The sequence below is a fragment of the Asterias amurensis genome, chromosome 11 (assembly GCF_032118995.1).
Source record: "Asterias amurensis chromosome 11, ASM3211899v1".
NCBI classification, from domain to species: Eukaryota; Metazoa; Echinodermata; class Asteroidea; order Forcipulatida; family Asteriidae; genus Asterias; species Asterias amurensis.
Genome location: NC_092658.1, coordinates 7,052,943 through 7,064,258, shown reverse-complemented (window position 1 = coordinate 7,064,258; position 11,316 = coordinate 7,052,943). Strand labels below are relative to the sequence as shown.

General features: G+C 37.6%; 2 protein-coding genes across 2 annotated transcripts in view; one reads left to right on the top strand and one right to left on the bottom strand.

Annotated features, from left to right (window-relative positions):
• Positions 1-7,546, bottom strand: LOC139943883 (NAD-dependent protein deacetylase sirtuin-7-like). The gene is made up of 9 exons (XM_071940759.1): positions 7,430-7,546; positions 6,503-6,640; positions 6,040-6,144; positions 5,504-5,574; positions 4,720-4,792; positions 3,816-3,914; positions 2,621-2,857; positions 1,278-1,465; positions 1-958 (listed from the first exon to the last, which is right to left on the bottom strand). Exons 1-9 carry the CDS (start codon positions 7,541-7,543, stop codon positions 424-426), a joined length of 1,560 nt encoding a protein of 519 aa, XP_071796860.1. The 5' UTR covers positions 7,544-7,546; the 3' UTR covers positions 1-423.
• A 74-nt stretch (positions 7,547-7,620) lies between these two features.
• LOC139943882 (spermatogenesis-associated protein 20-like) overlaps positions 7,621-11,316 on the top strand; it is a 43,282-nt gene continuing 39,586 nt past the window's right edge. Inside the window, exons 1-4 of the mRNA XM_071940758.1 lie at positions 7,621-7,664; positions 9,113-9,303; positions 10,235-10,345; positions 10,840-10,904. Of these exons, the coding sequence (XP_071796859.1) occupies positions 9,212-9,303; positions 10,235-10,345; positions 10,840-10,904 (268 nt within the window). The 5' untranslated portion in view covers positions 7,621-7,664; positions 9,113-9,211. The remainder of the gene's footprint in view (positions 7,665-9,112; positions 9,304-10,234; positions 10,346-10,839; positions 10,905-11,316) is intronic.

Sequence of the window (11,316 nt, the reverse complement as noted above, 5' to 3'; positions counted from 1 at the left end):
ATTTGTGTGGATCAGTGTAATCTACTTTTAAAACCTCTTTCTAAATGCATTTTATAACAAACGGTAACAAACGTTTTGTATAGACCAACTCGTCCAATCGAAGGCAACATGCTCTTTCAAAGCTATAGACACATACGGGACACTACCAAACATGTTCGTGCAATTAAAAAAATACAAATTTAAAACATCTTTAATAGTCCGATCCAATGATAAAATACAGTAGTTTAAAAAATCAATTCCATAACAATATCATGATGATAGTAAATAATAGTTTAAAAATATAGTTTGAAGACATAAAACTTGTTAACAAATGTAAATTTTAACTCCCGGGTAAATTACTCTTTGACATGTACTTCTTCAAATCAAACTTATCTTTTGGTTTGTTATATTGCTGAGGAAACTTGGGACGTGATTTGGAGTTGGTCAAATAGAGTCCTGGGAGATCTTCCTTCGTTTTCTACCTCTGGATATTTTCTTGTGATAACCTTTTCCAAACCACCCTGGTTTGATTAACATCGGATTTTGATTTGTGTCCTTGTTCTGTGTCGAGTAATCCATCTCAGTTTCTAGTCCGAGGTCACCCTCATACTTTGAAGATACTTCATGACTAACTTGAGAACCGTTATCTGCTTTGTCAGTCGCCCCACAACCTGCTGGAACTGGTTTCATCCGGTCTGATTCTATTCTTGGAGAATTTGTATTTGATTGTGTGGTGTTGACATTCTGGTCTGAACTGGCTGGTACTGGTTCCACCTGGTTTAGTTCTGTTTTCATTGAACTTGGTTGCTGCTGCTGCAAACCACTTGTATCTCTTTTGACAAGTTGATCAGAACTGGTTGAAACTGATTTATTCTTGACTGATCCGGCAATAGGAACTGCTTCCAAAAGTTTTGTAGAGAAAGAGTGAAGTTCTGGTTTCTTCAGCGGTGTTGCCATGGGGATGATGGGATCTTGAGATCTGTAACAATTCAAGATTCAGTTTATAAAGGCATTGAAACGGAAAAGCACAAGCGAACCAATGATTTTTCTTTCTCTGGAAAGAAATCGACTCAAAATATCCAACTGCAATGCGTGCTTAGGCATACAATAATTTTTGGAGTTGAATTTGTAGTCGTATCTATTCAATACTGAACCCTAGCCAACCCTCAGCTCAAACACACAGCAGAGTCAAGCATTCTCCAGAAGACGGTCAGAGCACATTAATCGAAACGTCAAGCAGAAACCGGCTCTTCACAGGGCCATCCCAAATGGTGTCACTGCAACCCTTACTTACTTACCTGTCATACTGCGGTATCTTTAAGTCAAGTCTGGACATAACTTGTTGCATAACATCATCACATCTACCATGGATTTTAAGACTGGCCATTTTATCCTTTGGTGTCCACTGTAAGTTGACGATGAATAACCTGGGCTGTTTGTTCCTAGGTTTTCCTGTGCCCCAGAGACATGCATATCTTTTCAAAACCTGTGATTCAATCGGATGGGGATGAAACGATTAAGGAACAAAACTTTTTACTGTTTTAGAAATATTTCAAAATCTTTTGGTCAATGAAAAGTTTGTCACCAAAAACATAAAAATTATTTTCTAATTTTATTTACTTGTTTATTTTTTTATGAGATACGCTTAACTCATAAGGCCACTTAACTGATTTTTGCTGTAGACCCAAATCAATTGTCACAAGAGCTAGAGATACATTTCCACCTACTTCTTTGGCTGGAACAGGTTACCCCCTTGACAGTCGGTAACGATGTAGGCATGGGTATCATCCTCTAGGAGCCTGGCTGGTAGATCAGAATGCACTACTGCCCCAATTTGTAACAAAGCAGTTATGGTCAAATGCCATGCTAAAGGTCACACGTGTCATGACCGGGATTTGAACCCACACTCTGCTGCTGACAACACCAGAGATTGAGTGTGGTGAGCTAGACTGCTAGACCCAACATGCCACAGGTAGTACATTCTGATCTACCAACCAGGCTCCTATAGTGGATGATACCCATGCCTTTTAAGACTGTGAAGTGGGTAACCCTGTTTCAGCCTTTGGAGTACGTGGCAATGTGGTGTGTGGGGTGTCATGGCTGATTCTGTTCAGCAGTGTGTGGGTTCGAATCCCGGTGGTTACACTTGTGTCCCTGAGCAAGACACTTAACTATTATTGCTTCTCTCCACCCAGGGGTAAATGGGTACCTGTGAGGGCAGAGGCGGTTCTTGTGATTGATTTAGCCGAGTAGCGCATATTAATGTTGCACAGGCTGCATACTCCCCACCAGGGAGCTGAGATGGTTTTAAGAAGTGAATTAAGGCCCAGTGACCAGGGGTAATAATTTCAAGCGCTTTGTGACACCCGCTCGGGAGTGAAAAAGCGCTATGTAAACTCAAAATATTATATTATTATTATTATGTGCCTCTTGTGGCAGTTAATTTGGGTTGGTTATAGCCCAAATCAGTGTAGTAGTCTTACATACTGTCCTCACCTTGTAGTGGCGGACCGGCCTAATGTTAGGCCATATCTCATAATAAAATTGCTTTAAAAAAACAGTAAAATATAAGGTACATATGGATGGTTTCTTTGATGAATTTGACACCTGCTCAAAATGTTTGATTGATTTAGAGTAGTACCTTAAGTGTTGAACCAAGACACAGAATCATGTCAGCGTCTCCAGCCGCAGAGACGGCACCCGGCCAATTCAATGGTTGTTCAACGGCTCCTTTCTCTCCAAAATGAACGATAGAATCCCTGAGAGGTCCTCCGCAGGAATGACATGATCGACCTGTCCAGTGTCTTCTTAAAGAAGTTCGCTCCGTCACATCAAAAAGACGGATGTATTGGATCTCTGGGTCACATTCTGTGCAAACCTGAAGAAATTAATATTACAATTGTTTTTATATATTTCTGGTAAAGAAACCAAGGATGCCTCACAAAGGTTAATCACTGAAGCTTGCAAGCCTGAGGAAACCTGTAAATGAGGGTGTTTTCTATGTGAACCAGAAACACCAGGGTTAACCCCTACTGTTCCATGATAAGTGTTCTGGCTTCATTTAACTGCACCACCAATCTTCACACTCTGCAGACCAAAACACAAGAGCTTGAGTCTGGTCCTCTTAACCTCTTGACAAGACCATAAATCAAATATCACCAGCATTAAATAAATAGCAACAGCATCATCGCATCTAAAGTGCAATATTTGTTTTATAATATCCATCAGGGCCCAATTTCATAGAGCTGCTTAAGCACAAAATTTTGTTTTAAAAGCAAAAAAAACCTTGCTTAGTAAAATCAGATTACCGGCCAAGACACCACTCAATTGTTATGCTAAGTAAAAAACAGCTAAATACCAGTCAGAAGCAATGTATATGACATGAAAATTTTGCCAGTAACATGTAAAAAATAAGCGAGCTATTTTCGTGCTTAAGCACATTTTTTGCTAAGGCAGTTCTATGAAATTGGCCCCTGGCTACTTCTTAACTACAACAAGGCTGTGTTTCTCTTTAAGCTGTAAGCACACAACTGCAGGAATTACAAAACATGAAATACGATTACCCAATTACCCACTGAGGAAAAAAGTAAACAAAGCCACCTTACGAAACAAAAAGGATGCTCTTTTTTGCTAGAGAAAAAACTGACTATTTATTTTCATGATGGTTGGAGAAAAATGGCTGAAAACACATTAGGCCTCATTTTATTATGGTTATTAGGCCCTGCTATTACAGGTCTTTGATTAGTTCTTAATCACTGTTAAGTCTAAAATTAGGTGTCTTTCAATCACAGTACCTCTCTTTTATAATATTGATCAAGAAACATTCAGTGACTCACCTCAACAAACATGTTACCATGGACCTCAGACAGCGCCCTCTGTGGCAGGCCACTTCTCAGATGTAACCCATCGCAGTTTTGTGAAACAACATGCTGGATCTAAAAAAAACATTCCAATTCAAAATAAGATTGTATCCCCCAAAAAAATACAAACAAGCCGAGTGGCTTTGGCTATAGCTGAGGCTGCACTAGGAATGTAGAATATTACAAGCATAATAATCTAGCCACAGCCAGTGCCATTTATTAACTTCAATGCACTTTGTCTCAGCAACAGATGTGGGTTATGACACCTAAAGTGCCCTTGTAAAAACTTTGGAAAGTAGCGCATTATGTTCTTCCGGCCAGGCTCCTAGTGGATGATACCCATGCCTACATCCTTGTAGACTGTGTAGAGGGTAACCCTGTTTCAGCCCCAGGACTAGGTGTCTGGTGACAGTTGGTTTGGGTCGATAGCTAAAATGTAGCCCTTACCTTTAAGTAACCATCCAACCTTGTGATGTTAGGCAATTCTCATAAAACACATAAAATCTAAAGTGTTCTTTTCCAAAAAGTTCAATGTTTTAAAGCTTTCAGAATATGAAATACCGATTATGAATACATTCAACGTTTGTTGTCAAAGAGTGATTGTTATATTTCACAAAGTTTAAAAGATAAAAACAAAGACCCAGTGATGTAGTTTGTATTTTGTAGTTTGTTTCAACGATGTGTAATAAGCACTGTAAACTCAGTACCTGTCCCGAGTTCTGTGAAAAAAAGCCACATGCAAATCACTCAGGTGGAATTTGAACCCACTGCCTTTGCATTGCTAGAGCAGTATGTCTTACCAGTAGCCCACCCAGCTAGCCCGGTGGCTAGAGGCAGTTTGAATACTATGTGATGTAGTTTTGTTGATTTGGAGACTTACCACGCCTTGTTGATGAAGCTCTCTGATTGCCATATGAGTTAACGTAGGCTCTGCGTCTACCAATGAAGTGGTCCTATCAACAACAAATCAACAAAACATTCAAAGAAATAGGTTAAAGGCACTGTACACGTTTGGTAATTTTCAAAGACCAGTGTTCTCACTTGGTGTATCCCATCATAAGCATAAAATAAGAAGGCTGTGAAAATTTGGGCTTAATTGGTCATCGAAGTTGTGAGAAAATGATGAAAGAAAAAACACCCTTGGTCGACGAATTTGTGTAATTTCAGATAGGAATAAAAGACTTCTAGCTAGAAGTCTTTTAATATTTTAGTGAGAAATTGCCTCTTTTTAAAAAACTGTGTTACTTCAAAGGGAGTCGTTTCCAACAATGTTTTTTACTATCAACAGCTCTCCAATGCTCGTTACCAGGTCAGTTTTTAAGTTAATATTTGTTTTGAGTAATTACCAAACATGTACCATCCCTTTAAATGTAATATGACAATCAGGGCATACTTTCCAAGTGTTGACTTGTCCATAATCCATTCTTTTTTTTAAAGCCAACACTACTCCAAAGATATTTACACATGGTACTTCCACAAACCTTACCAAATCAAAGTCCCACAATGCAGTTTCAAATCCTAATTAAAGCCATTGGACACTTTCAAGAGAAGTCTCTTACCATTACCTTCTTTAAACCCTGTAAGTTATTTGACAATCTGTGAACTTTTTTTAATGGCTTGAAAATATCTGGTAATTGTGGTAGTGTTGACACTAAGCACCTTACCTAACAACTTGTCCTTTCTGAAGCAATGTCCACACCCCATTTGGCCCTCTATAGTCGGGTATTGAAGCAGCCTGTAAAGTAAGAACAAAACAAATCAATCACTTTTTGTTTCAAAGGGAATCAAAACTGCACAGCCAATGGCATCAGAGGTGTGTTTTCTTCAGATAATTTGGATATTCTGACTCCAATCTTGGTCACGTCATTTATATGGTTTGAAAAGCTACTGACATACATATTTCTTTCTTATTATTCAAACTCTTTGGGGTTGAACGACCCCAAATCATTTAAAATTTACCCAGTCAGTTTCCCTTTTAGCTTATATTAATATTGTTCAAATTCATTCAATGCAGAAGACAACTGGTCTTGGAAATTATAAATATTTTAACAATTTCGTTTTTCTACAATAAAGAATGAAAGTATACATAAAGGTTGTGCATCAATGACCATTGGAGAAAAATAAATGCTTGAAATACAACGTTCTGGTAATAAACTTGGGTAAATGCTTTTTTAATAAATGTTTTAATTTGAATTCTTACAGTGCTTATTCCAGCCCCAGTGTAGATCACTACATGCTTAGCCTGCCTCAGAGCGGAGACTAATTCATCTATCTTAGCATCAAGAACATCACTGCTGTCTTCAATCTAGAACAGGAAAAATATTCATTGTTTCATTAGAAAAAACAAACTCTTTGAAGGTGATTAGAATCTGAGGTTATAATAACATGAACTCCTTTTAACTTGCAAATAAGTTTTTAAACCTTGGATCGCAATTATCTAGTCTTGGTTCCAAAACCATGTTGTTTTCTCATGAACACAACCAATGTTCAATGAATTATGAACTAAAAACCATAGGGGTCGCTGTGACTTGTGTTATTTTCCCCACCGACATAAACAACACAGCGCCCTCTTTGTTTATTCACAAATCCGAATATTGGTTGTGTGTATTAAGCAAAAACACAATGGTCTTGGAACTAAGACTCAATCTCATCCTGAAAATAACCTCTTCCGTCTTCATCTTGACCATGGTCCTAAGTCTTTCTCTACGTTCCATCTCCTTAGCAACATCTTTACATTCTCGCAACATCTTCTTCTCATCTTTACTCCTCAGCTTGGCTGGTTTAGACAGGATGGATTTAATCTAAGGGGAAAATTATACATTATGAAAAGATTAAATTTGTGAATGTTCTTCTGGTTGGCACTGTTTCCCGTTACGAGAAGCAACGGGAATGGTCTTGGAACTAATATTAATATTCCATCTTGTCCTTGTTTAAATGTTTTAAAGTTTTAAAAGAACACTTTAAAACATAGTATACAAAAAGATACTACTGCTAGAAATTTGTAACTAGAGTAGTATGTAAACACTACATGTACATGTACACCTAGTTTTGGGCACATTCAGCTGATCTGCGCCATCATCAGTCGTTCGTGTCGCGCAGTGGGTCAGTATCTTGGATTTTACTTTACTTCAAAAACAAACATTCTCATGATCGTTGGATTATAAAGAAATGGTATTGGGCAGCTGGGTTGACCGACAGACTCGTCATACGCTCGATAGCGAATGGCCCTGATCCACTGAAAGTGCCCAGTATCTTTTTGTTGTTTTGTTTTTGTGTTATTTTATCTTATTTCTCTTTTCTAATACCATAAGTCAAAAATGAGAAGTAAGTCCTTCGTTTAGCTCAACCATCAGTCACCAATGTTAACTTCAACAACTTAATTCAGACCAGGGGAAACGCTGTTCTCCTTTGACAAAATTGTGGTTTTGGTAAACCTTCCCCCAACTACATTCTTGACCACGCCCCTTTCCAGTGTTCATCTAATGTACGGTTGGCAATGCAGAGCGGTTTCTTATGCCACATGTTTTGTTGAATTACACTTAAAAATCTCAACACAATATTTGAATGATATACCACAATATATTCCTTACTTCTTTCTCCTTCTCTTTCTTTTCCTTCTTTCGTAATATTCCGGCGATATCGCTCTTTTTCGCACAATCTCTCCGCGGTCTCTTAACACTCGGATCTTGTGGGTTCGTCGCCATGTTTATGTTTAAATAGTCTGGCTCCCATTGTAGCTCATTTTAACCCGTATTCGACGTGCGAGAGATAAGTCTGGGAGTCTGACAATTCTATGCTGTTTATTGAGAGGTGCAAAAATCAAAAGTAAGTGCAATTTATCGTTTTATTTCTCATTTCTTGACTTTATAGACTGTAATATTACACTGGCTAAAGAAAGTGTGCTTTTCAGTAGTCATAAATGAGCTATAAAAGTAAATAACAGGATATAATTCGAGTAATTAAACAACTTTAGCTCGAGTCGTAAACTTGATCTGTTTTTTTTTATAGAAATCACTATCCACCATACGTCGTACGCAGCAGTCTACGTGTGTGGTTTGGTTAAAAAAGGGGTAGGGGAAGGGGGTGTGGCTAGAGAACATGGGCCTTGTACATTATTTCTAATGTATATTTCTAGTCTCTTTTTTGTTTTGTAGTCATGTGCTGTGGGTCAGAGGTCAGTCATGAGTATTATTGGTAGGGTTAGAGCAGAGCATTACCTTAAATTTTATGATAAATTAAAAGAAGTTCAGATATATATTTCTAAAAATATATTTGCATGTAGATTAGCCATATTAATTATATCACAGACTCCTTACGTTTGTATACATGTGACTGTGAGTGTTTCCTGCGTGACAGTTGGAGAAAGTGATGAAGAGCCTTATTTTATTTTCATCAAACAAGACATATTTAAAGGCAACGATGGTAGCTGGTTGCGATAATTGTAACCCTCTATGATGATGGCAATTTCACTGTATGCAAAAGGAACTCTTCGGTTACACAAGAGACAAATGTAACAGTGTCTTAAAGCCATTATACACTTTCGGTAAACAGAATTGTCCAAGTCCCACACTTCGTGTATCACAACTTATATATAAAATAACAATCCTGTGGAAATTTAGGCTCAATCGGACATCGGAGTCGGGAGAAAATAACGGGAAAACCCACTCCTGTTTTCGCGCGTTTCGCCGTGTCATGACATGTGTTTATAACAAATTCGTAATTCTCGTTAACAAGAATTTATATTGTTTTACCGTTTTCTCAAAAAGTAAAGCATTTCATTGACTTATATTTCAAGAGAAGTCTTTCACCATTACCTTCTGTAAACCCTGTAAATTATTTGTAAATCTGTGAACTTTTTTTTTTTTTTCTGTACCGAAAGGGTCCAATGGCTTTAATAATCCCTCAGAAAATATCATAACGATTGTTTTATTTTGTTTTCTTCTTTAGTTTGAGTTTTTAATAATAATTATATTGTATGGAACTGGCTGTAAACAGCCTTGTTTGACAAGGCCCTTATCCAGATAATCAAGTTGAACGGCGACATAATTTTGCTGTTCAATGCGTTTTTGAGTCAAGAGTTATAAAATAGTTTATATTTTCCTTTAATTTTTAATAGGATCAGTTTTTTAACCAAAGTAGATCCTTTCATTTTTTATAGGCTATCAGTTTTTTAACCAAAGTAGAATAAATCTGAAGTGTTTAAGTTACTTATAATATGTTTCTTTCTTTGTCGGCAACTCTTGTTTACATTTTTCTTTCTAAATGTTATCCAGGAATCCCGTTGCTGAGCAGTTTGATTATCTCACCACCCACCTTCAACTGAGCATGGAGCAGATTGACTCTGTTCATATAATCCATGTCTTCTATTTGTGATGTCTTGGTCATTTGTCCGATTCTTGAGACAAGAAATCAGTTCAAGAATTCCTCTGTCTTCATCATCTACTAATTTTCTTCCAAATTGTAGGTGAGTGTCTGTTTGAGATTGTGTTAAATTTGCAAACTCAGTTGTAAAATTAGGTGTGATCCCTGGTTTAGGGCAGTTTAGGTTGAATGGCTTCTGACTGGAACCCCAAACATAGATATTGACAAATAAGGGAGACCCCCCCCCCCAACAGCCGGGCCAGATGTCTCAGTTAGTAAAGCACCGGCATAATAATCCACAGGTTGCATGTTCAAATCCTTCTCTATTCAATTTTCTTTGTCAAATCATGAAAATCGGTTAATACTGTGTAAAAAGAACACTGAAAAAGAACTCGGACAGCAGAATAAATGTTTTGTAAATAAATTGTAAGTATAATCTTGATTGGCTTAAAGCCATTATACACTTTCAGGACAGAAAAAAAAATAATAAAAGTTCACAGATTTACAAATAATTTACAGGGTTTACAGAAGGTAATGGTGAAAGACTTCTCTTGAAATATTATTCCTGACACGGTCATTAGTCATGACACGGCGAAACGTGCAGAAACAAGAGTGGGTTTTCCCACTATTTTCTTCCGACTCTGATGACCAATTGAGCCTAAATTTTCACAAGTTTGTTATTTTATATATAAGTTGTGATACACGAAGTGTGGGCCTTTGGACAATACTGTTTTTACCGAAAGTGTCCAATGGCTTTAAGTGCAAATTTATTTCTGCAGTGGTTTGTTCTTCCTCTGATGCAACCACAACCTCAATGGGTTGGTTGTGACAAGATCATTCTGCTATGTACTCGGTAAAATTTTCCAGTGAGTTTTGTTGTTCTTCTGAGAAATAACATTCACAATAGGTGTCTATTTTGAAATTCACCTTCACAAGAAAAGTGAACATAATTTGTTTTATATTTCCATGATGAACTAGATGACTGATTTGATTTTCTTTCCAACTATTTGAAATGTTTCTTTTCTTCCCAACAGATTTATTATAAGAACCATGGCTACCGGCAGCTCAGATGTATCCCACAAGAATCGATTAGCCAATGAGAAGTCACCATATCTTTTGCAGCATGCCAGCAACCCAGTTGATTGGTCAGTAACAGTCACATGCAATTTCATTATTTTCGCTATCCGTTTCATTTATTAACCAATAGTGTACAAATAAGTGATCAATTTAAAGGGGTTAGCTCATCCAGTTTAGTCCATCAAGGGCGAGAGGTTCAACAAAATTATTCATTTTTAAATATGGGGCCATCATTGCTGACGTGCAATCTGGGGGAAATCTGTACTGGGCAGCACAGTGATTTTTGCTCAGAGTGCTGGGCGAAAGTTGTTATTTAGCTACAACACTGGTGCACATTATTGTCTTCGTGGGTTTTGAGAAAATTCTCTCAAAAACTTTGGATGGGGGCTGGGACAGAGACAGTATTTAAATGCAGTTAGCTGAAACCTGATTACCCTTCAGCTTTGTTCTTGTCTGTTCATTGGGTCACCTCAGTTGATCATAGAATCCCACTTGGGAACATGTCCGCTTCTTGGTACACAAGTTGCATGATAGATCATCTTTACTGTGTTTGCTCTCTCAGGTATCCATGGGGACCAGAGGCATTTGAGAAAGCCAAGAAAGAGAACAAACTCATCTTCCTTTCAGGTTAGTAACACAACAAGATCACTTCTTGGCCTCAGAAATCCTAAGATCAAACGAAAGAAGAGAAGAAGTAAAAACAACTCTTTCAAACTTAAGGGAGAGGCAAGGATTTCACAGAGCCATAAGATTCATCTTAAGATGAGTTGTCTGTATCACCGTAGTGATTTATTTAGTGACATCACACTTTACTTAGCAGTTAAGATTGATAGACAGTTAAGATCAATCTGAGCTCTTTGTAAAATCGGCCGCAGGAATCGCAGGGTTTACCCCATTTTGCTCGATTTTACAAAGATCTTAGATTGATCTTAAATGGGCATCAATCCTAACTGCTAAGCAAAGTTTGATGTCACTTTACAAATCACTATGGTGATAGTGACAACTTAAAGCGGTGGACACTATTGGTAATCACTCAAAA